The sequence below is a fragment of the Capra hircus genome, chromosome 10, assembly GCF_001704415.2.
Source record: "Capra hircus breed San Clemente chromosome 10, ASM170441v1, whole genome shotgun sequence".
In the NCBI taxonomy this organism is placed as follows: Eukaryota; Metazoa; Chordata; class Mammalia; order Artiodactyla; family Bovidae; genus Capra; species Capra hircus.
In genome coordinates this window covers 48189780-48215838 of record NC_030817.1, presented here as the reverse complement: position 1 = coordinate 48215838, position 26059 = coordinate 48189780, and the positions used below count along the sequence as shown (strand labels likewise).

The 26059-nt window shown below is 35.9% G+C and overlaps 2 protein-coding genes across 10 annotated transcripts in view; one reads left to right on the top strand and one right to left on the bottom strand.

Moving 5' to 3' along the window:
• CCPG1 (cell cycle progression 1) overlaps positions 1-1607 on the top strand; it is a 40968-nt gene extending 39361 nt beyond the window's left edge. For 6 of the 7 annotated variants that reach the window (XM_018054238.1, XM_018054233.1, XM_018054232.1 and 3 more), the window contains one exon: positions 414-1607. In XM_018054238.1, coding sequence (XP_017909727.1) covers positions 414-603 — 190 coding nt within the window. In that variant the 3' untranslated portion in view covers positions 604-1607. The remainder of the gene's footprint in view (positions 1-413) is intronic. The other variant, XM_018054235.1, reaches the window with a different exon arrangement.
• PIGB (phosphatidylinositol glycan anchor biosynthesis class B) lies at positions 810-26006 on the bottom strand. 3 transcript variants are annotated; one of them, XM_013967126.2, is made up of 12 exons: positions 25846-26006; positions 22948-23083; positions 22420-22537; positions 19059-19163; positions 17353-17483; positions 14417-14557; positions 13092-13143; positions 8349-8560; positions 7378-7442; positions 3932-4145; positions 1883-2063; positions 810-1558 (listed from the first exon to the last, which is right to left on the bottom strand). In XM_013967126.2, exons 1-12 carry the CDS (start codon positions 25976-25978, stop codon positions 1421-1423), a joined length of 1626 nt encoding a protein of 541 aa, XP_013822580.2. In that variant the 5' UTR covers positions 25979-26006; the 3' UTR covers positions 810-1420. The 3 variants fall into 3 exon arrangements, with proteins under 3 accessions (XP_013822580.2, XP_017909729.1, XP_017909728.1); XM_018054239.1 differs by having other exon boundaries at positions 1254-1558; positions 17353-17471; XM_018054240.1 differs by lacking the exons at positions 22420-22537; positions 22948-23083 and having other exon boundaries at positions 1185-1558; positions 25846-25950.

Below are 26059 nucleotides of genomic sequence, written 5' to 3'. Positions count from 1 at the left end.
AGAAAAAAGAGGGAGAGAGATAGGGAGGGAGGAACTCTGTAGGAGATGTGTATGTATCTGTGCTGAGAGAGGAAGCCACTTGGGGAGGGGGAATTAACTTTAATAGGAAAGGAGAAAAAATACTGGAAACACATCTCATTATTTTATTGTTACATTTCTATTTATCTTTTGAGTGTTTCCCCTCTTTGCCAGCACAGTTATGTTTGTCCATATTTTCTTTCTGTAGGATAAAAGTATAAACTCACTGAAATCTTTTTCATATGGTTATACTAAGGATTATATACTTCAGATTCATTTACTATCCTTTTTCAGTGTTCAAATAATAGATTAATGGAGAAAAAAACATTAAAATTGTTTCCTGTTTAAATAAATTTAACTCTAACCTGGATGAAAAATGTGTTTACTGCTTTCAGTCGACCAGATAAAAAGCAACGTATGGTAAATATTGAAAGCTCCAGGCATCGAAAACAAGAGCAGAAGCACCCTCAGCCACAACCTTATAAAAGGGAAGGTAAATGGCATAAATATGGTCGCACTAATGGAAGACACATGGCAAACCTTGAAATAGAATTGGGGCAGTTACCTTTTGATCCTAAATATTGACCATCACAACTAAGTTAAATTAGAAAACTGTAACAGAAACTTGGATGCTTTCTTTACTGTTTGGTGTTGAAACTAAGATGAAATTATCAAGATAACAATGTCTTTTTATCATTTCTAAGTATAGTTTGATGATTTTATATTATTACTCAGAAGTATCAAGCAAAAGCTTACTAACTTGCATTTTCCTGTAGTTTAGCTTTGCTGAATTTTTTTTTTTTGGCACTGGAAATGTTCAACTGTAGTTTTATTAAGGAAGCCAAGCATGCAACACATTTTGTGCATGAAATGAGACTTCCTTTCAGTGTATGAGCTTAAAGCAAGTTCAAATCATACATGACAAAGTGTAATTAACACTGATATTTGTGTTAAATTTCGAGTAGAGCTTGAAAAAAGAGTACATTGTGATGGAATTTCATCTTTAACATTTTATAACCTTACACTTGCTTCTTGTCTTTTTGTGGGTTCAAGAGCCCGTTGATTTGTGAAGAATTTGCTGCCTTCTTATGAACTTGCTGACTTGTTCTCTTGTGAAATTTCTTGCACATCTGAATACTGTGGAAGAAACAATAAAACTACACCATGAGGAAAACTAAAGGTCTTTATTTAAAATCTGGCATTGCATTAATATATGATTTTATATTGTGATTTTTCCCCCATACATTTCCTCAGTAGTGCTATTTGGTAAAGCAGTTCATAGTGGTTTTTGCTAGTTCCATGAGTTTTACCCAGTATTTAGTAGCATCTTTCAGCAACATCTGAATATTTCTGCTCAGCAATCTCTTTTTCTCTGAGAAAGATCTAAACATAGTTCAGAATTTCATCTTTGGTTGAGTTTCCCTTTTAACTTCCGTTCGTAGATGTATACATGACTTCCCGTTCGACTCTCCGGAAAGTGAGTGTGGAAGAAAACAGCAGTTCTCTCATAGTTGTTTGAAATTAGGAAAGGACTTATTTCCTAGAAGTAAATAAATGTTTTTAAGCAAATAAAAGCCACCTTTTGTTGAGTACTTTTCATTAAGTTAAGAATGACCTATTTGTTCTTCTGCAGCTTTTTTCTTAATAAAACAATGCAATTTCACAATAAAATAACTCATGGTAAGTAACACATATTCCTTGATAGTTCTGTAGAACTAGGGCTGATTTTGACCAGGGAAAAGACCAGTTAATAAAATATGTGTTGAAAGGGACCATTAAAAAAAGTGATATTGTTATCTGAGTGTTTGCTAAACCTGAGGTAAAATAAAAATACCAAGTTATACCTTTTTTCATATTCCCTTACCTCCTCCAAGATGCTGAAGATGATCAAGTGAGTAGGCAGTGGTGAATCATTTTGAAACTCCATATACAGCCACTTTAAGGGATTTAGATAAAACATATCTGCTTCAACTAGATAATCAGTTTTTCCAGTCAGGTCTGGGGGACACTGGAGAAATCTCATTGGAAGCGGGTAGTGGACATGGCTATAAAAAGAAAGTTATCATTATAGTTACAAGAAATTTAAAAAAATTGTGACAGTTTTCAAATTACACTTAAGATACATCATGTTCACATAAAATGTGAAATCTGAATCTAAACTGGGTTTCACTTAAGGTGAAGCGGCACATCTTTAATGCAGTTTTCTCAAAAAACGGAGACTAAGATTCTTATACAGTGTAGGTAGCATAACCTCAAGTCCAAAGTAAAGAGTGAAACTCCATGTGAAGGTGGGAAGTCAGTCCGCAGCTTGTGGGAGTGTTTCAGGCACAGGGGCTTTGGGACCAGGTATGTTACTTGTTAATAAGAGAGTAATATCTGGCAAAGTAGAAAACTGGTCATGAACCTGAAAGGATAAAGGATTCTTCGTTCTTTTCCTCTTTCTGCTCTGAATTCTTAAGGGACAAGTTTTTCCTATTTCTTTTGTTGTTCTTAAATATTTATATAAGTATGATTTAGTAAAAAGAACAACATGGGTTCACGGATCAAAATCCAAATAAGTAATGGTTTTACTGAGGCGTTGGGAGATTAGAGTGTATGTAGAAAAGGTGGATTAAGCAGTTACTTGGGACATGCAAAAAGCCATGTTTACAACTTTGCCTCAGAAAAATTAAATAAAAATTTGATAGAGGTTTATTTTTTTTCTATGAAATGTGTACAAAGTAAATTTACACAGGATCTTAATACTTCATGACTTTTACAATTTTGAAGATGAAGGTCTTGCTTCAAGGGGAAAGCAGAAACAACTGAGAAAAGGCTGACAGCCTTATATTTCAGAGGTAGGTGTCATACTTGTGTGTGTGTGTGTGTGCACGCACACTCCATTGTGCATTGTTGGAAACCTAAGATGAGAACTAGGTGAACTATGCAAAGCCTAAGATATCAGTCACTACAACCATGTATCGGAGAGCATCATAATACCTCTAGGATTCCTGTTCTCTGAAGTTACCACTACTGAGAATATAGGGAGAGTGAATATCCCTCTCTCAGCTCTGGTCTTTTCTACATAGAATGGGATCTTCAAGTTAAAGGGGTGTTTGAGGTCTTGCATCCATCTAACTGGCTTTTGCTGGACAATCCCAGTTTTTCAAATAGCCTATTAATGATTGGCATTAATGATTCAGTTAAGCAGAGTATTCCAAAAGTGTTCAGTTACTGTAAAATGATACCAACTTTGATACTGACTGAATGTGCACATGGAAAATTAACTTCAGATTAACTCTAGATACGTAAAGAATTTTCTAAAGGAAAGCTGTTTTCTTTGTCCTTTTATCCTTATTAGGCAATTGGTGTATACAGCTCCCTGAAATACAAGCTTAGTGTCCATGATGTATTTTCAAAAGCCCTGCATAATTAAGGCACTTTCACTGTTATTTCCCAGACACACTTAATCCAAGCATTAGAATATCATCTAATTGAATTCCCTAACTTTTACAGGCAAGACAGCTGATATCTAAAGAAAGTAAAAACACTGGTTTAAAACCAGGACAACAGTCCCCATCAGTAAATATGGACTTGAATCCGTATTCTGAGATCATTTACAAATTATGTAAATATAAGGTGTATCACAAAGATTTGTATTAAGATCAATGATACCTGAATTTTTTTTTTTTTTTACTGAGTACCTTTTAAAGGTAGTATAAAATACTGTATAGGTTTATTTGATCAGAGTATTTAAATGTAAGTTGTTTTGAATATTAAAGTATATTTAAAAGTGGTATATGATTTTCATTGACATAAACAGGAGTTTCAAACGCCTTATAATCATTTGACCAATTAATTTAAATTCAGGAATTCGAAAGGAGTTTTAAAGTAGTTTTTATAGTCGTAGCATTTAGTGAACAACTTTTATTACCTGTAATAAGGAGTAGAATGACAAGGCATCATCATAAGTACTGAAGCTGAAGATACATTTGTATTGTTGTAAGAGAGTTCTTGAATATTAGTCATGACATCAAGAGTACCTCGTTGATGAACTAAACCAGTATAGAGGGCAAGGAGCATATTTGATAAAAACAGAAAACTTAGAGCTGGTTTCTTCCACGTTTTCAAGTTGTTTAGCGAGTATCCTATATAAAGATAGACACATTGAATGGTAACACTGGTGATTTTTTTTCTTATAGCTAAGTGAATATTAATTGCAAATATATTTATAGTCTTTAATGGAAGTGTAGTACAAGCTGAAATGCTGTCATGGAAAAACATGAAATAAGCATTGGGTCATGTTCGTAATTTCCTTGACTATTCACTGTCATTGTTCAGTATCATCTGGGTCTTGACCTTTTTCTAGAAAAAGGAATTGACCAATAGGGAGTCCAGGTTTGAATTCTAGCTTTGGCATTAGTTTCCCCATCCGCAACAGTACCTTTTTCAAATATTAGGGAAAAATGTATGTACAGCGCCAGTCCTGTTACATAATTGATCAATATATAGAACTTGCTTTTATTCCATTTACTTATTGCTTTAATCTCCCAAGCACTAGTGACAGATTGTGTACCTACAAGTCTCAGTAATTCTGGAGGAAATGTAACTATGTATTATTCTTAGAAAAATATACCACTAGGCTCCTAGGAGATTTTCAGTGGTCAGTTTGTGAGTGTTGGCATGGATCTCTTTCTGGAAGTAGATTTATGTTTATTTGTTTTTTTCTTTCACTATTGTGTTGGGCAGTTTGGAGATGCTGAACAATTAAGAGGATATAAGTGATGCCTCTGAGCGTGGTAATGGGAGGGAGGGGATGGGAACCAGTTCTGTAACACTGGTTATCTGACTTGAAACAGCACAAGTGTGGTTTTGCTAAAAAGATTAGCATATGGATGGCCTAATCAGAGACAAGCAGGTCTGCAACGGCCACTGTAGTAAAAACAGATGAAGCAAAAACCCAACCCAGAACTGGAAACAGCTCAAATGACAGAAGTTCAGTCTAAGAATTTCAGCGTTATTAGACTAGTGACACCTTTCTTTTACAGGTAAGGAAACAGGTACAAAGTTACACAGTTCACTAAGGATCAAAGCCAACATTCTGATCTAGAATTAAGGTGTTTTGGCTAGGATTGGGGAAAGTTCAAATTAGGCAAGACAAGTTACTGTAGATTGAAAAAAACAGCTGTAGTTATTTCTCTTCCTGTGTCCTGTCCCCCGACTAGCCTGAAGTTTGTCATCTCTTAATCTAGCTTGGCTTTGTGACTTGGTTTGACTAAAAGAATGGTAGAAGTGGCAGTGTGCCGGTTCCATGCTTGGGCCTCCCTTGGATCCCTGCTTACACCCAGCTTGTTCAGCACCAGATAGCCTGCTAGAGAATGATAGCCCACAAAAGAGCTGAGGTACCCTGACCAATAGCCAGCTGAAGCCCAGCCTAGTTTCGCATAGCTGCCTACCTCCTCCACAGCTGATTATATTTGCATAAGTGAGCTCATTGGAGAACTACCCACCTGAGCTGTCAATTTGTAAATAATTGTAAGCCACTAAGTGTTGAGGTGACTTGTTAAACTGCTATCGCCAATAGAATTGTCATGTTTATATAAAATCAGGTCACATAAGAATAGAGTAAAAACAGATTTGAGGTACAATATAACTCAAGGTTTCAAGTGGCTAGAAAAGAAAATTGGGCCAGAAAACAGTGCCATTTAAAACATCTGGAACTCCAAAGAGACTGTTGTCTGACGTCACTCCTGAACATCCAGACTGGTCTAGGTGAACTCACTACTTAACTGGTCTTGTTGTTGGAACTCGGCATAACCCTTCTTATTCTTAGTGGAAGTACAAGTCTCCAAGGAATCAGAATTTTTGGTTCACTCAGGAACCGTAGGTACACGTGTCTGAGGGAGAAGCTCATATCCTGTGAGAAGATCAGGGGTTTCTCTAGGTCTCTGTCCTTGAAGGGATCTTTCTGAATGGACATGAGATGGAAGAAAGGCAGATTCTTTCTACAACCCACACGAGCATTTTATCTCAGTGTTTGGGACTGGAAACAGGTTACCAAGACCCTCCCACTTAAAGATTCACTGTCTTGGAATGGGAATGAGGATTTAGATAACTCAGTCTTTAAAACACTCTGTAAAGACACAGAGCAGAGAAATAGAACGGTGTCAAAAAACATAAAAATGGAATGTAACCAAGTTCCTAAATTAACGGAACTAAACAAAATGCACAGAAATATTTGTCCTCCAGTAGTATCTGGCAGTGTTCACCTGGGTGAAAAGTAAACAATTATAGCTAACTCAAGTGGTTGTTGAAAAAACTAAATCTGAATAGTAATTTATGAACAGAATTGTTCTGTTAAATGGTCCCACTATTCTAAAGACTTGCCAAATAGCTCTTAGACGCTTATATTTTTGTGTCTGCATCTGTAGATGAAGTAAGACTATATAAAGATACTATATGACACTAACTTTCATTTCAGTACTTTAGGTATTTCAAATATATAGATAATGTGTGTTTGTGTCTAAAGAGAGTACATACAGCTGAGATGTGGGAGATGGTATTTATACTTGACCAAAGAAGGCTGCTTAATTCAATGAATTTGGAGGGTTTTTTGCTTTTTAAGTAAAAAGTTTGATACCATTAATGCCCTCATTTTTCTGAGCCTCCAGGTCCAGTTTGATTATCATTTCTTCCTTCCATAGCCCAGTGATTTTTCTATTTTTAGTGATTAATATTTGAAGCAAGCCAACAAAACATTCTGAATTAAATTTTAAGTTAATAAAGTTTCAATTCATAAATTTTCCAAACCAACATAAAAATTCATGTTTTCCAGAGCTTAGTAATATAAAACTTTAGAAGTCACATGTAAAAAACTTACTGCAAAGACCTAGTGGAGATACATAGAAAGGTGGCAAATGAAACCAGAGTTTGTGAATCATGTTAAAAACTGCATATGCGTTAGGACGGAGTCTTGAAGGGATAAATGTATATAAAGCATTAAAAACTAGTTTCAACATTAATTTTCCATTTGTGGAATGTAGAACTTGTAGTTTAACCATAAATTTAAATTAGCTACTCTGAAATAGACATATTACTTTTTAGTGAAAGATTTCTAACAGCCAGAAACACCACCATCAAAAGGTGCTATAGATGCTGGATCCTTATATTTTTATCTCACTTTACAGGACACAGGAAAAAGGACATTTAGGGAAGAAAAAGGATATTTTGGCTGCAGAAAGGGAAAGCTGCAGTAATCAATTTGTAATTAAGGAGCAATCCTAACTTAGCCTAGTAGAAAGTAATATTTTAGAGTTTAATAAACATTGATTGTCCTTGGTTTCTTTATTTTTCTTTTCTCTATTTTACAAAAATACTTACCACAGAACACCATACAAAATGGTAAAACTGGATAGATAAACCTGAATTCTTTGTGGCTCAACATGCTATAATAAAAAAGATATTCAAAGAAAATATTATTTTCTCATATTAAATGATGGTTTAAGAAATTAGTGTATTTAAAATGAATATAATTAACATGATCTGTTTTTGTAATTATGAGACTGAATTTCATGCTTCAGGAATCAGTCTATTTTTTAGTTATATGGTGATGATGATGTGTTAAAAGTAATGCCAACAGTTGATGTCAATGTGAAATTCTAAAGTACAACTGCATTCTAAAACAAGGGATTTCTGTTACCAACCCAAGTAATATTACTCAAATTTAAAATAGAAATGCATACATTTTCATTTAGAAATACAGTACTTAAAATTGTGGTTTCTGTTTTTTAGAAGCAAATAAAATTTTCAACCTCTTAAAATTGAATATAATATTACTAAGCAAACTGTATCAGAAGGGCTTCCCTGGTGGCTCAGACTGTAAAGAATCTGCCTGCAATGTAGGAGACTCGGGTTTGAACCCTGGGTTGGGAAGATCTGGAGAAAGTATTCAGTTGGTCTGAGCATCAGCATTTGTTTGTTGTTATTTAAATGCTAAGTCGTGTCCGACTCTTTCCAACCCTATGAATTGTAACCCACCAGGCTCCTCTGTCCATGGGATTTCCCAGGCAAGAACACTGGAGTGGGTTGCCATTTCTTTCTCCAAGGGATCTTCCCGACCCAGGGATTGACCCACGTCTCTTGTGTTACAGGTGGATTCTTTACCACTGAGCCACCAGGGAAGCCCCAAGTACCAGCATACTCACTGCATTTTCAATCTGCTAAATAATCCCCACTAACAAATCATAAGTATTAATGAACCTGCAAGAGATGAATAGTTTACCTTTCAAAGAATTTGTTTAATTTCTTGGTAACATTTAAAAAATGAACTATTTGAACAAATAAAATCTTACCTATAAACTAGCAGTGTCCATAGCACAGTCACCAAAAATATCCTGTACCTCTTTGGGGCTAGAAAGCAGCCATGAATAAAGAAGGGTAAGTGAGTACCCAGGACAGCTGGAAATCCTTGACTGAAGTACCAGTGCCATGGATGAGAACCATAAAATGATCCCAAATCCTGCAGCACATTGAATTTCAAAAAATTGTATTGAACCAGAGTCCACTGGGATAGTTGAAGGAAAAAGAAATAGAAATGTGTTAATGCCAAGTATGGATTTTTGGCCCTGGGGAATTTGGCATAATCATGAAATTAAATCAGAATGAAGTGTGAACACTAGGTAGTTTACATTGCTGATTTTGAATATGCAATACTTTTTTATACTGTTATATAATAGTATACTGAATACAGTTCCCTGTGCTGTATAATAGAATCTTGTTTATCCATTATCCATATAATAATTTGCATCTACTAATCGTAAACTCCCAATCCAACCCTCCCTCCACCCCCTTCCCCTTGGCAACCACAGTCTGTTCTCGTATCCCTGAGTCTGTTTCTGTTTCACAGGTTCATCTGTGTCCTGTTTTATAGATTCCACATATAAATGATATGGTATTTGTCTTTCTCTGACTGACTTCATTTAGTATGATCATCTCCAGTTGCATCCATGTTGCTGCACATGGCATTATTTCAGCAGTCTTTTTTATGGCTGAGTAGTATTCCGTTTTATGTTTATCCATATATCTGTCAGTGGCTATTTACATTGTTTCCATGTTTCAGCTATTGTGAATAATGCTGCTATGAACATAATGGTGCCAGGATCTTTTTAGATTTAAGTTTTGTCTGATATGTGGAAAAAATCCCAGGAGTGGAATTGCTGGATCACATGGTAATTCTGTTTTTCATTTTCTGAGGAACCTTCATACTGTTTTCCATAGTGGCTGTACCATAAGCTTACATTCCCACCAAAGGTGTAAGAGGGTTCCTTTTTCTCCATATTCTCTAAAGCATTTGTTAATTGTAGTTTTTAACGATGGCCATTCTGACCAGTGTGAGCTGGTACCTCATTGTAGTTTTGATTTGTATTTTTCTAATAGTGACGATGAACATCTTTTCATGTACCTATTGGCCATTGTATTTCTTCTTTGGAGAAATGTCTGTTTAGGTTTTCTGCCCATTTTTCGGTTGGGTGGTTTTTTTTTCTGTTGTTGAGTTATATGAACTGTTGGCATATTCTGGAAATTAAGCCCTTGTTGGTTGTATCATTTGCAAACATTTTCTCTGGTTCTTTAAGGTGTCTTTTTGTTTCTTTTTTATGTTTTCTTTTGCTGTGCAAAATCTATAAGTTTGATTAGGTTCCATTTACTTATATTTTTTTGGATATTTTTCCTTTTAAAAAATTTTAATTATTTTAATTGGAGGCTAATTAGAGTATTGTAGTGGTTTTTGCCATACATTGACATGAATCAGCCGTGGGTGTACATGTGTTCCCCATCCCCATATTTCTGTTGCCTTGGGATACTGACCTAAGAAAACATTTGCATGATTTATATCAAAGAATATTTTGCTTATGATCTCTTCTAGGGAGTTTTATGGTGTCATATCTTATGTTTAAGCAGCCATTTTGAGTTTATTTTTGCGTATGGTGAGACAGTGTAATCTAACTTCATCAATTTACAGGTAATTGTCCAACTTTCCTATTACCAGTTGCTTAAGAGCCTGTCTTTTTTCCATTGTATATTATTACTTCCTTTTTCAAAGATTAATTGACTGTAGGTGTGTGGGTTTATTTCTGGGCTCTCTATTCAGTTCCATTGATCCATATATCCATTTTTGTGCCCGTACCATGCTGCTTTGTTACTGTAACTTTGTAGTACTGTCTGAAGTCTGGGAGGGTTATGCCTCCTACTTTGTTCTTTTTCTAAAGGATTGCTTTAGCAATTCAGGGTCTCTTATGGTTCCATATAAATTTTAGAATTGTTCTAGTTCTGTGAAAAATGTCATGAGTAATTTGATAGGTGCAGTCACATTAAATCTGTAGATTCTCTGGGTAGTATGGCCATCTTAACAATATAAATTCTTTCAATGCAAGTGCATGGGATATCTTTTCTATTTCTTTGAATCATCTTAAATTTCCTTTATTAATATTTTATAGTTCTCAGTATATAAGCCTGTCGCCTCCTTGGTCAGGTTTATTCCTAAGTATTTTATTTTGAGTGGTGTGATTTTGAAAGGTACTTTTTTTTTTTTTTTACATTCCCTTTCTGATATTCCATTGTTCGTGTAAAGAAATGCAAAGGATTTATGTATGTTAATTTTGTATGCTGCTACCTTGCTGATTTCATTTATCAGTTCTAGTAGTTTATGTGTGGAGTCTTCAGAGTTTTCTGAAGATGGTATCATGTTATCTGCTATAATGACAGTTTCGCCTCTTCCTTTCCAATTTGGATAATTTTATTTCTTTTCTTATCTGACTGCTGTGGCTAGGACTTCCAGTACTATGTTGAATAGAGGAGGTGAGAGTGGGCATCGTTATCTTGTTCCAGACTTTAGTGGCAAGGCTTCCAGCTTTTCACCATTGAGTATTATATTGGTTATGGGTTTGTCATGCGTGTGTGCTCAGTTGCTCAAGTCATGTCTGACTCTGCAACCCCATGGGCTGTAGCCTGCCACGCTCCTTGACCCATGGGATTCTCCCCAGGCAGGAATACTGGAGTGAGTTGCCATTTCTTCCTCCAAGGGGATCTTCCCAACCCAGGTATTGAACCCACGCCTCTCGTGTCTCCTGCATTGGCAGTCATATTCTTTGCCATTGAGCCACTTGGGAGGACCATGCGTTGGTCTTAAATAGCTTTTATTATGTTGAGATATGTTCCTTTTATACCTACTTTGGCAAGAGTTTTTTTTTTTTTAATCATGAATGTTGAGTTATGGCAATGCTTTTTCTGCATCTAGTGAGATGATCATGTGGCTTCTGTCTTCTGCTTATGTGTTGTATCACATTGATTTGCGTATGTTGAACCATCCTTGTGAACCTGGGATGAATCCCACTTGGTTGTGATATACAATCTTTCCTATGTGTTTTTGGATTTGGTTTGCTAATATTTTGAGAATTTTTGCATCAGTATTCATCAAAAAGCATTGGCCTGTAATTTTCTTTTTTGATAATATCTTTGTCTAGTTTTGCTTCATAGAATGTCTTTGGGAATGATCCTGATCAGTATAAGGTCTTCTTCACATGTTTGGTAGAATTTGCCTGTGAAGCCATCTGGTCCTGGACTTTTGTTTGTAGCGAGTTTTTTAAATTACAGATTCTATTTCTCCTCTAGTGATTGAAAGAGCACAATTCAAGAAGTGGTGAATCAATTTGTTCTTGATTCAGTTTTGGTGGACTGAATGTTTCTAGAAATTTGTCTATTTCTTCTAGGTTGTCAGATTTGTTGGCATATAGTTGTTCATAGTATTATGTTGCTTTGTATTTATGCAGTATCAGTTGTTAACATTTGCTTTTTCATTTCTTAATTTATTTGGGTCCTCTCTCTTTTCTTCTTGGTGAGCCTGGCCAGAGGTTTGTCAGTCTTGTTTATTACCCTTTCAGAGAACCAGCTCTTGGTTTTACTGATTTTTTTCATCTCTTAATTTTCTCTCTAATCTTTATTATTTCCTTCCTTCTGCTGACTTCTGGTTCTGGTTTTCTTTTTCTAACTCTTCTAAGTGGTAAGTCTAGGTTGTTCATGTTAGATTTGTCTTGTTTTTGAGGAAAGCCTGTATCACTATGAACGTCTGTCTAAGAACTGCTTCTGCTGCATCCCATTGATTGTGTATGGTTCTCTTCTCATTGTCATTTATAATAACAGTGAAACCATTTATTAACTTTTTATACGTATTAATGTGTTCTTTGTAAGACACTAGGCTTTTGAGATTCAAGAGTATAACTGTTTATGCCCATTTTGACAGTGCAGCATGTAGACATAAAGAATCAATGAAAATAATTTTTATATGTGTTTGGTACCCATGTTAAAAACTTTACTGTAGTACCACCTTATGGCATCACATATTACCTATTAAGATAAAGCTCTGAAAACACTGCACTTTGAATTATAGCATAAAGTAGGTAATAACAATAGCAGCTAACATTAAGTGCTCACATTTGCCATGCAATGTTGTAAGCATTTTACATGTATTCTCATTTAATCCTCCAACCTTAAGAGACAAGTACCACAATTATTTCCAGATAAGGAAACTGGTAAGAATAACTGGTCCAACATCTTACATCTTAATACACTAGGCTTCAGACAGTAGCATCTGATTCCAGAACCTATAAGTGACTTAAAAAAACAGGGAACTAAAAAATCACCAGAGGCTATGACCAATTAGATTAAACCTATATTACCAATATTAAATCTATTACCAATAAGATTAAACCAGATGCTTAAAGAATATTCTGGTTAATATGAATTCTGAATAACTAAGGTTAACTAAAGTCATTTAAAAGTTAACCTCTATTGTTACAAACCTGACAACAGTACTTTAAGTGGACTCTTAGAACTTCAATTAATACACAATTCTGTTATATGGAAAAGTACAGCAAAGTGAACCAAAGGCGTATGCTACCAGCTTTTTCCTAATATATCCCATATCATTAAAAAAATGGTTTGCCTATGTTTTCAGATACTCATGGATTAAAAAAGTAAAGCTGAGTTTTTAGTGTAATAAATGACTATATTACAGTAACTTAAAAGTTATTTTTACTTACTTGACCAAAAAAAATACGATCAATTATCAGAGACAAACTCAAAGTGACAAATCTGAAAAACAAAATAGAATGGTGACTAACATTTTAAACCTACTGAAAATCCAGCAATGGCATATGACTTAGTGGCATATAGCATCAAAAGCCACTTTAAAAATGCTTCAAAAGTTTCCCCAGCTGAATATGGATTTACACATTTTGAAAGGTATTTCATTGAGAAAAGCTGTATTTAAACTTTTTAAAAGTAATAAATTCTGTATTACCTATTGCTGCATAATGAATTACCGCCAAATGTTTTGGCAACGTAAAACTGTGAACATTTATTATCACTGCATCTGTGGGTCAGGAATCTAGGCACAGCTTAGCTGGGTATCTATGACTCAAGATCTCATAACTTGTTAGGATATTGACTGGGTCTGTAGTTTCAGCTGAAGGCTCTCATGATTTTTCCCTCCAACATGGATTGTCACCTCTCAAGTTTCTCAAACATAAATTAATCATAGTTTTCAGCTGTCTCCCTGAACTGGAATGTATAATTCATGAAGGAATGGACTTTGTTAAACTGCTGTATCTCTAGCATGTGGAACAGCACCTAGAACATATTAGGATTAAATATTTGCTGAGTGAATGCTTTACAATCAAAACTGTTAATAAATTTGAGAAATGACAATAGTGGCAACTTAGCCACCATGCGATTTTGTCCTTTTATAATAGCTACCAAAAATAGCCTGTACAAAGTAAATACTAATATATTAAAAAGATCACTGTTTTAAGAGTCAAAGTACATTCATTCCTTCAATGAATAATTATTTTGTATATTCCACTAGGTACCTGGTATAATTCTGATTCTAGGAGCTCAAAATATAGTCAGAGAACGTGGGTTTCAATCCCATTTTCATCACAGCAACCCAGTGACACTGGCTAATTTAATTTCATTAAGCCCTCCATTTTCTGTGTCACCAAGTAAAAACACATCTACATTGCCTAGATCCAAGAATTGTGAAAATCAGGTAATATGTGAATATATATTGTATGTTTATTATAAAACCCCATACAAATGTGAAGGAATCAAGTATCCTTAAAATATATTTGAAAAATATTTAAGAAATAAAGCATAGGAAAGTTCTAATTTAGAAAAACTCCCAGGATCCTCATTTAAGCAAATTAAAATACTCAGAATCACAACTAAAAATATAAAATTGGAAATACTATGTTTCCTTAGTCTGATCATTCTCAGTGATACTAGAAGATACACCTGACTAAAAAGATGTAAGATCTTGTTCATAATCTTTATTAAAATTAATATGATGGATTGTAGCTATACTTACCCTACAGGTAAAAACTGATGTAGAATAAGATCAAGCTTTCTCTGTTCTTGCCAGAAATGTCTGAACAGCAAAGGTATCCATGGAATAATAGCTGTGGGACGGATTATGAAGGCAAGTGCCACCAGGGATGAGTACTTCACACTATACGCAAGGAAAAGGTATTGTTAAGACAACGTGGAAATGAGTTCAGAGGTTATCTATTTACTCCATGGTATTAGCTTTTTTTTTAATTAGAGCATTTTCTTTTTGGTATAAATAGCTATCTGAACATGGGGAAGTTACCTAAACTTTCTGGTTAATTTTTCTCATCCATAAAAAAGAGGTAATACGTAAGGTCCTTTCCAGCTTTACTTAATATTCTAGTATTTCCCAGTAAGAAGTTATTCTAATCTTAATGTTAGTTTTATTTCCTGAGAGGTATATCAACTTTTAACCATAAAATCTGTCAAATCCTTTTCTGGTGGAAGTGTCTCCTACCAAGATAAAAGACAGTCACACATTTTCTAAGAGGGGAAAAAAGCTCTTTTAAAGAAAAACACTGGGATTATTTAGGTAATGATGGGCTTCTGGTTACATGTGGTTTTGTTCAGAAAGCAGACTTGTAGTTTTGCCCATCTGAAAGATACATATATCTATATATACATATATAGATATACACCTGATTTTAAAAAAGCTTGCTGTAAAAACCTATATGATCATGGATAGAAATGTGCGTTAACAACTATTAGGACCTCTCTCAAGAAATAGTTGAAGGAGAGCACCTAATAATTTAATCATCAAGACGACAGACAGTGGCAAAATAAAACAACTTTATAGTGCTACGATACACCTATTAACTAATAAGTAACTATAAAGAAATTTCCAGTGTTGGTGAAGATGTAAGAATAGGGATTTCAAGTTCAAATTCTTATGGAGACCAGGTAAGTAAGAAAAATTTGCATGGGACCTCCAATAGCGTCATGAAGGGATCTTGGCCCAGAATGTTGCCAGGCCTTACATTTTTTCAAGAGAAACTAGAAATCAAGATTTTAGGTAAGATCTCCCAATTTAAAAATTTTGCCAAGTAGTTAACATAAAGAACAAAACAAACACTGAGCACGTGAATTAGAACACCCCTGGCTTAGTCTGAACTTGTAGTCAGCCTAATTGCAAATTCTGCCATAGTGAAACTACCTAGAGTATGCCCAAATGTATTGAGTCCTACCTAACCTCACTCCAAATTTTCCAACTTGGATTTCTTACTCCTTTCTGAATATTTCTACATAACTTACTGGAATTTAAAATCAAAGTATACGAAATAAGCCCCACAACTTTCTCACAAACCTGTTTAGTGTCTAGTATTAAACAGTATCACTCATTTTCTCAGTCTTAAAATTTGGAGTCACTTTAAATCCCAACTTTTCATCCCACACATCAGCTTTCCTTCCCATTGCCATGATTTTACATCAAGTCCTCTCACTTGTCTAAAATCTTCTCATAGTTGTGTCACTTGTTTGGAATCTTTTCATAGTCATTATTTCTAATTTTGCAGAAATATTTCTTAAGAATATCATTGTCACCATCAATACTCAACATTTACTGTGTAATAGGCCACACTGTCTATAAATTCTCATTTAATTCTTGAGTGGCTCTATTCTCGTTTGATAGAAATCAATGTTTAGACATCCTCATCTATAGGTAACATAAGTGAATGGCTATTCTAGCAGTCAAGAGTCTTAATGCAGAAATGATCTTATTTGGTTTGATCCTCAACAACCTTGTATATAAGGAAGAATGGATACTAGCTTCTTAACTAGATTCCCAGATTTTCTAGCTTTCTCCCTTTTAGTATATCCTCAGTACTGCTACTAGGAGAGAATTATTCCTAAATCAGGTTTAATTGTGTCATGCTTCTCAAAGCTACCCTGCTACTTATAAAATCTGAATTTTATAAGTGCCATGCTAGCCTCATTCCTCTCTTCTCCCACACATCCTACCACACATTAGCTCCTCCAGACAACCTGCCCAGAATACAGTGAAACCCTATTCTGATGTTCCCTTTTCTTAGTATTTTATACCAATTTATATAAACCCAAACCACGTCCATGTATTTTCTATTTGCCATCCAGGATCTACTCTATTCTTCACCTGCCCAGGGTGTAGGGAGGGTGACCTATTGGACTGTATCAGTGGGCTGTCTTGCTCTTTGGCTTCTCATTAGCGTTGGTTAACTGGAAGGCAGAAGAGTCAGTGTATGTTATTCACCCTGCTCTTTCCTTGCTATGAATAAAGGCTAGCTGTACCTCTTGGAGAAGGCAATGGCACCCTACTCCAGTACTCTTGCCTAGAAAATCCCATGGACAGAGGAGCCTGGTAGGCTGCGGTCCATGGGGCTGCGAAGAGTTGGACACGACTGAGCAACTTCCTTTTCACTTTTCACTTTCATGCATTGGAGAAGGAAATGGCAACCCACTCCAGTGTTCTTGCCTGGAGAATCCCAGGGACGGGGGAGCCTGGTGGGCTGCTGACTATGGGGTCACACACAGTAGGACACGACTGAAGTAGCAGCAGCAGCAGTACCCCTCTCTTGTTGGGGTCCTCTCTAAAAGAGTTCTAGGGATTTCAGTAACAGTTTCGTCTCCTTACTCCCTGAGGCCAAAGGATAACAGAAACTTACGTGTGACTAGCCCTCAGGTACTATGGTATCCCCTTACTAGATTTTCTAAACATTGTTTATATCTTTGTAAATAGTCCTTTTATTGAACTCTCTTTGGTTATCTAGTTTGAGTATCTCTCTTTACTGCTGTAATAAATACATCAACTGTGAATTTGTGGTTCTGATAGCCTTCATGAATATTGGGGGAGTCCACTGGGTATTGCAATATATTGATAATTTAAGATTTTTCAAAACCATGCTTTAGAGTTTTGTACATAATTGTAACAGTACTGTAACTCACCTGTTCATAGACTTTGAGCCTTCCAAAGGATAGTAGAAAAGAGCAATTATAGTGAGAACAGTTTCCATGGTGTTTGTAAGAGTTCTGGTACAGCAATACCACGTGAACCAAGAGCATAACTGGCAAAAAAACTAAGAACAATTATAAGCAAATACATATGGAGTGGGAAATGGAAACGCTTAGTATTATCTTCTAAGGAAAATAGGAAGCAAGTCTAATGTTAAAAATGGGCATGCCCAAACATTGTTTTTAAGAAGTTATATCAAACACGTCTATGATAATCAGATCTATATTTGTTACAGTTAGGTACATTTTTGTGGCATTTCATTTGATTTAAATCTCACTTCACACTAATAAAAGATATAAAAAAATACAGATTCCTTGACGGCAGAGTTTAAAGAAGACTGAAATTCATAGCTAGAGTTTTATAATCAGTATTACTCAAATTGTCTTATATTACTGACAAGTATTTTCTTGATATTTTTATTGACCTTGGTTTGGAATGTCCTATTTCCTGATGGGAAATTGAAGACAACACACACACACACACACACACACAAAGTGACTTATCAGGAAAAAGCATTAAATTTTAATTTGGAAATTGACTAAATTAATAAACTACTTTTTGGTAGAACATGCAAACAGAAGCATCATTAAGTCTGCAAAATAAATGCCTTTAAAAGAAACTTATTAGTTGCTTCAGGGATGTTAAAACATGTCATACCAGCTTCCTATCTCATCCAATACAGACTTTAAAGCATGTTCCCAATTAACTTCTTGGGAAGTTAAAGGCTCTTCCTGAACTAGATGATCATAGTGCTGCCACTTTAGAGGAAGGATTTTAAAGGCATTATGTCTTTGCTGTTTTAGGTTCAGCCTTGGGCAGTGCATATAAGCACAAATTAAAGAGACTGACTTAATCCTGGGAGAACTCGATTGCTAAAGTAATCTGTCTTTAATGCAAATCAACACACTATCTGCATAAATATATTAATAAGTTAATGTTAATAAATTAACACTAAATTATATTTCAGAAGTGTGTTGGTAAATTGGTTATCTGGAATTTGAAACATTTGCCAACAAATATAAAAAAGGTAATAAGATTTCTAAGTTGGCTTATATAAGCATCCTTAATTGATAACTCTTTTTAGGATAGTTTAACTGGGAAAATCCATTCAGGATTTGAATGGGAGATTGAGAATCTCCTCACTGTGAAGTAAATCAAATGACTAAAGACAATCTTCTGTACCTTCTCCATTATTCTAGCCAAAAGTGAAAGAGTGCATCAGTGAGAAGAGAATTCTCAGGCCTGAGTTGCAGGTAGTTGGAGAAATAGTGAAAGGATTGTAAACAGCTGAGGTAATCCACGTGGTAGGCAGTAGTTTATAACTGTTCCTACTGAATATTATGGCAAGTGAGACAAGGACTCAGCCCTGAGTCATGGTGCTTCCCAAGGCTGTGTCCTAGGCTTCGGCCTCTCTAGGGTTGGAGGATACCAGTGGTTTCTGCCACGTAGGGCTCATTCAGAAGGAGACAGCATGTCCACTTGCATCTTACTGTTCTGACTTATGGAAGTGCCTTTGTAAAGTTGTACAAGTTATCTTCTGAAACTGCCTTGGGAAATCAGTCATGTCAACTGCCCTGTTCATGTGCTTCATGCTCACAGGAATGAAGGAAATAGATTTTCTAACGTGTTTTAGACTTACCACCCATCGTGCTACTTGCTGATTTTCTAGTTGCTTCATTAATGAGTAAAGCCTCAAGTCTGCTATAGCAGACAGAAATGCTTGGGCAAGTCTAGGAATCCAAATCTTCATTAGTTAAAAAAAAAAAAGATATTAAAAACATCTGGTTAGTTCACACTTTAAAACCATAAGAAATCAACAAGCTTATCCAACATTGAAAGCCATTCTTAGTTTTAAAAAAAGATGCATTGTTCTATTCTTCTGCAAAAATACCTGTTTTTCTACAAAAAACTACATTAATTTTCATGGAAATACCAAAAGGTAGTTTTATCTTTCCCATGCTCTCTGTAATATATGTATTACAATACTACTAATTTTAAGTAGCCAACAGCCCATTTCATTGTGTGAAGGCTCTATTTTAGAAGCACATTTAGTTGTTTTCCTTAGCATAACAGTAGGTAATTTTTAATGAAATATTTACAATACTGTGGGCTAAGTATCATACTAAGTACTTCATGTATATCAGCTCATTCAGTCCTTCTATCAATCCTATGAGACAGGATTATAAATGAGAAAACGGGCAGAGAGGTTAAGTGATTTCCGAAAAACTGCAGAGCTAGTTAGTGTGGAGGTCAGGATTCAAACCCAAGTCTGCCTGATTCCAAAGCTCTTAGCTACTAAATTACATTGCTTTGCTATCCTGCAATATCAATAATGTGAGTTACTTTTTTTTTGGTAATCTGTTATTATAGAAATATGGTTTTCAGATGATATTAAAGAATAAAAAGAAAATGTATTATAACTTAATTACAGTTAATGATTCTATATTATACATTAATATCTTTGAGTTTTAAAATGTGTCACAGTTATCGTTAAACTAAACACTTGCTGGTAGATCACAACTAATTTTAGTTTGTTCAGAAGACGTGTTTCTAAAAATTTACATGTACATCTGTATTTTATTGCATCAAACTTCACTAATTTTATGTTATAATTAGAGCTGCTTTACTTTCCGTTGTCAGCAGTTTCTAACACTTCAGCTTTATGTCCTTTATGTACTCTGTAAATGTATGTTTAAATCGTAATGGTACATTGTACTCCATAATTCCACTTAAACTGTGCCCGTAAAATACAGTAAAAGACACCTCTGTACTAGTTTGCCCTGCAAAAGAATCTATCAGCCTCCTCCTCATTTCCCAGGTCTGCAAATACTACATGGGGAAAGTTAATTTCGCTACAAACTTGATATGAGCTGAGTGTTGAGGTAGCCACTAAAATACTAAAAGAATTCTTGTGCACTGAAAGAAGTATAGTTATTTATGAACTTAATGAGCCACTGTATTCTGAGCTACTTGCCCTAGCTTTCAATACTGTGTTCAGTTTCAAGACCCACATTTTAAGATTAGAGATTGATAAATTACAAGGTGATTATGAGGTTTTAATATGAGGAGATGTTTATCTGGATAAATAGGACTTTTTGAAGTGTTATATAAAAATTTTGAATTTAAAAGAAGGTAGATTTTAGCTGAACACAAAAATAAATGGAGTTGTAATGGAATGTGACAGGAGTGAACCCTGAAGATTAGGCCTTTGTTGGCAGCTTACCATTCTATATTCCTATTCTGATCCTGACCCTTCCTTTCGTGAAACACCAGGAGCTGGATGTCTGTGTGCCATCTTCTGACTGTTCAAAACTACCCCCACCCCCACCCCAAACAGGTCTCCCTTCTTATCCCTCTTCTCACAATATTCCAAGCCAGTGCTCTCCAGTATAAATACAATGTGAGCCACATACTGAATTTTAAATTTTATAGTAGTCAAAAAGTAAAAAATGTCAAAACAGGTAAAATGAACCTCAATACTTTTATTTAACTCATATCTAAAATATTTCAACATTTAATCAATGTAAAAAAGAAATATTTTACATTCTTCTCTTGCTCTAGTGCTTTGACATTTGGTATGGATTTTACACTAAGAGCATGTCTCAATTTGGACTAGCCACATTTCTAGCATTTCCAGTCTTGAGTAGCCACATGTGGCTGGTGGCTTCTGTACTGAACAGCAGAGCTCTAAGCCATCCTTAATTCTGTCCACGTACCTTATGAAGTTTAGAGAGAAGTTATCTGGAAAGAGCACTGGACTGTGAATAAGTAGACATAGGATCTGGTTTTAGCTTTTAATATGCAGTGACTTTGGTCTGTTTTCTTCATCACTTCTCTGATACCTTCTGGTTTCAAAATTATATAATCTATTTTAAAATAATCAAGATGAGAGTATGATGACTGAATGGTTCTCTGTTCAAGTTCTATCTTGAAGACTCCATCATTCATAATCTAACGTATTTTCTGGGATATTATATACATTTGCCTAGGCAAATATGAATATCCTGCATATCTAGAAGCTAGTGGGTAGTCGTGAGAGATGAAAAAACAATTCACAGTTCCTAACTTCTACATGTGTTAATGGGAGAAACAACTACTGCTCTCAATTTTCCTTCCCTGTGATATTCTCAAATGAAGCATCGATTTCACCAATATGGTTTTCGTTCTTCACTAATGGGTAATTAGGTATCATTGTAAAGGGGAGGGTACAATACAGCCTTAAAAAAAAAGAAAAACTAAACAAAACTCCACAACCTCGATGTCTTTCCAGGCTTCAAAAAACCTTTCAGGATTTGGGCTGCCTTAAGAATTCTGGGCCACTTCCCTAACAGAAAATGGGGCAGGGCCAAACTGTTGAGTCCAACTTGATGATAGCTTAAAGGATGTTGATAATGAGGTTAGAAATACTTTTGCACCATTAGTTCTTCTTTCGTATCTTTTCCTGGCAACTGACCCCAGAAATTCATTATCTAGGGATTACAACCCTGCTCACTCTTGATGGCTAATTACTACACAGCATAATAACTGTACATATCAATATATTTTTATCAAGTTAATTTGCCTAATTTTTAATTTCAATACTAAATCCTGAGTAGGTTTATATGTATTTAGTTTTCATAGACTCACATAACATGGCCTTATGTTTACAAGTTAAAAAAATAAGATAGAACACTTTCTTAAGTGATTCTTTTATGAAGGAAATTTAAAGTTCAAATAATATATAATATAGTCATTCTGAACATCTGTATATCTTAATAGAATTTCTCACAGCAGCACACTTTAATGCTCAATGTTTTTAGCACATATTGAATGCTTACACATCACCATGTGTCTTTGAACCCTGGCCTTCCCAGATACAGAGTTGAGCAACAGTAGTCTTTTAAAAACAAACTTCCATAAATAATAATAATAATCATTAACATTTAATACTAACTAATATACATTAACCTTAAAAAGATGAAATCTGTTAATGACTTTTGATTACTTTTATTTAAACTTACCAGCAAATGAACACTATCTTTCCCCAAAAGATGCAGAATCTTGTAAATGCTTGCAAAGATTAAGGGGTAAGTATAACCCCTCAATCTTTCTGTCCATTCCCAGGTCAAATAACCATAATTAGTAATATTAAGGACTAATGTTAAGTAGCATTGAAACAGAACTTCTTTTCATTTCTACATATAAAACATTTTTCGGCAAAGAAGCTTAAATAAAAACATAGTATTTTATACAGGGTATTGGAAATAAAAATGTAGTTGGCTAAGTAAACAATTTCTTCAAGCAGAAATGTTTTTTACTTCATCTATATGCTCCACATTACTCAGCACTGTGGGAATATATGCCAAAGGCTTAGTACATCAACACCAAAGAAAGTACAGAAGGAATATTAGCCTAAAATAATGGCACACTTTAATAGGTTAAAATTACTTGGAGAAAATACAGAAGATTGATTGAAAACATGTCAGAGCTGACAGTTTCTGAGATGAACACACATTTCTAGTCCAGGAATAGAAAACTACAAAGGATATTTGAAAACCATATGATGTGCAACTTCAAGAGACTGCCAGTATTCATCTGGAACAAAACTTGTCTGGACTAAAAAGCAGTTACATATTCGTAATGCTATGATAAACAAGACCAAATAAATGTTTTCACCAAGAAGATCTGAAAAAAACAAACAGGTAATTGTAGCACAAGAGTCAGGCAACTTCCACTTGGAGAACTAAAATCTGCTCTGGTTGGCCCTTTGCTCAGGCCTTGTTAAAGTACAGTGGTGAATTCCAGCCCCTCCACACAACTCAAAAGCAGACGTGGGTGGAAGGTTAGACAAAGCGCCATAGCCTCATCAATGGAGGATTACCACTCCTTTCATTTAACAAATCAAAATTTAAGATACATTTTGAAAAAGAGATTGGGTTAACTAAGGTCTTAAGCTAATATTTGTGTATGTAATGAAAGAAACCAGCTAACAAATTACTAACTTAGGAAGCAACATTTTGTATATGTGCATTTACTGGCATATAAAATGGTCCTTTGTACACTTTTAAATAGTCCTTATTGATGCTTTTGTATGCTAGGCACTGAATTCATTCCTTTACATGCACTATGTCATTTAGTCCTCATTGCTATGGGGAAGGTATCATTAGCCCTATTTTATATGAGAAAACTGAGGCTCAGAGTTAAACTGCCTTCTCCTAAGTCAGAAAGGTTGTAAATAAACAGGATTCAAAACCAGGTCTGTATATTGACTCAAGTCCCACTCTTAATCACAAACGGACATCTTATACACTAAATATTTTTTAAGTGTGAATTTAGTTGCCAACATTTAAAAATCAGATTTTATGTTAACATCTCTATTGTAGCATATCAAAACTCCTTAAGATCTGGCAACATAGAGCTCAACTGGGAAACAACTGGCTGGTACTGAAATATAGGGTCTTTTGACTTTTTACTTGTATTTAGCCTTGCCTCTTCTGTCTCCTGACGACTTGAGTTTGCAGCCTGCCTCTGATCCACTGTGAGTCTTTTACTATCATTCTGGGTTCCTGCACTTTCATTCCTTATTCTTCAGGAATATTTCCTTTTTTTCAATTGGAGGGTTATTAAAATATTGTGATGGTTTTGCCATGCATCAACATGAACTGGCCACAGGTATACATGTGTCCCCTCCTTCCCTAACCCCCACCCCCACCCCATCCCTCCAGGTTGTTACAGAGCGCTGCCTTTGAGTGCCCCGTGTCAGACTTCCACTGGCTGCTATTTTACATAGGTAATATATATGTTTCAGTGCTATTCTCTCAAATCATCCGACCGTCTCCTTCTCTGGGTCCAAAAAGTCTGTTCTTTATGTCTCTGTCTATGCTTCCCTGCACACTGGTACCATCCTTCTAGATTCCATTGATCAGTTGTCAACATATACATGCACTAATATATGATATTTGTCTTTCATACTTCACTCTGACAGGTTCTATGTTCATACACCTCATTAGAACTGACTCTCATGCATTCCTTTTTATAGCTGAGTAATATTCCATTGTGTATGTGTACTATTTTCTAATGGACAACTAGGTTGCTTCCATGTAATAGCTATTGTAAATAGTGCAGCAATGAACATTGGGGTACTTTTTCAATTCAAGACAATGCGTATTTTTCAATTCTGGTTTCCTCAGAGTATATGCCCAGTAGTGGGATTTCTGGGTTGTATGGTAGTTTTTTCCCTAGTTTTTTAAGGAGTCTCCATACTGTTCTCCATAGTGGTGGCATCAGTTTGCATTCCTACCAACAGTGTAAGAAGGTCCCCTTTTCTTCCCACCCTCTCCAGCATTTATTGTTTGTAAACTTTTTGATGATGCCCATTCTGACTGGTGTGAGATGATACCTCATTGTGGTTTTGATTTGCATTTCTCTAATGAGCAATGTTCTGCATCTTTTCAAGTGTTTCTTAGCCATCTGTATGTCGTCTTTGGAGAAATGTCTGTTCACGTCTTCTGCCCACTTTTTGATTGGGTGGTTTGTTTTTCTGGTATTGAGCTGCATGGGCTACTTATATATTTTGAAGATTCTTTGTCAGTTTCATTTGTTATTTTCTCCCATTCTAAGTGTTGTCTTTTCACCTTGCCTATAGTTTTCTTAGTAGTGCAAAAGCTTTTAAGTTTAATTAGGGCCCACTGGTTTAGTTTTATTTCCGTTACACTAGAAGGTGGGTCATAGAAGGTCCTGCTGTGATTTAGGTCAAAAAATGCAGGAACACATTTTAAATGTTCTCAACTGGTGCATTCAACACGACATAGTGCCCCTTCTGAACTTTAATCTTTCAGAAACAAACCTCCCTACTGGACTGTATCCGCTGTCCGAAAACCTTGTTCTCTCCTTTTCTCCTCTTTGTGGCCTCAGGCAGAAGAAACTACTCAGAACTGGCCCTTAAATAACAGCCTTTGGCACATACAAGGCACGCAATATATAATGAATGAATGAGGAATCTATCTACATACCCCCTCCGACAGATCAGAATCCCACTTGCTGGGGTGATGTTTCTCCTGTCAGGGTGACAACGAGACCAAAGAGAAGGTGGAGGGGCCAGCAGGAAAAAGCAATGTGGCGGGGGTCAGACCTGGTTCCACTCCAGGAATCAGCCCTCCGTAGATATGAAACTTTGGGAACACTGGGTCAGGGTGGCCATTCCCTCTCTGACTTGGGATGGCCACATCATGCTTATTCACTTCACATGGCTGCGGAAAGCTGGCACAAAACAATGCAGAATACAGTGCCCTGCAAGAGATGGGGATCCAGAATCCCATCTCCAAGGCAAGGCGATTTCTTGGCACCCCCACTCCCAACTCCCGACCCCCAGTAGATGGAGCCCTCGCTCAGGGTCGCCGATTTCCCGCCGCCGCCAGCCAGCTCGGCGTCCACACCCCCTCACTCACCCCCGCAGCGCCCGGTGCTCTTCTGCGGGCTGAGATACAAGGTGGACTTTCTCGTTCGCAGCTTCGTCTTCTCATGACAGCGGTTCTGGAGACCGCGGAAAAAGAGGCCGCCGCCTCCGCCGTCTCGCTCCATTCTGCATCAGCTTTGAGGTCCACTGGGTACTGCCAGCAGCCGAAGTCCCCAGCAATGGATGGCTGAAGAGGCGCGCGTTGC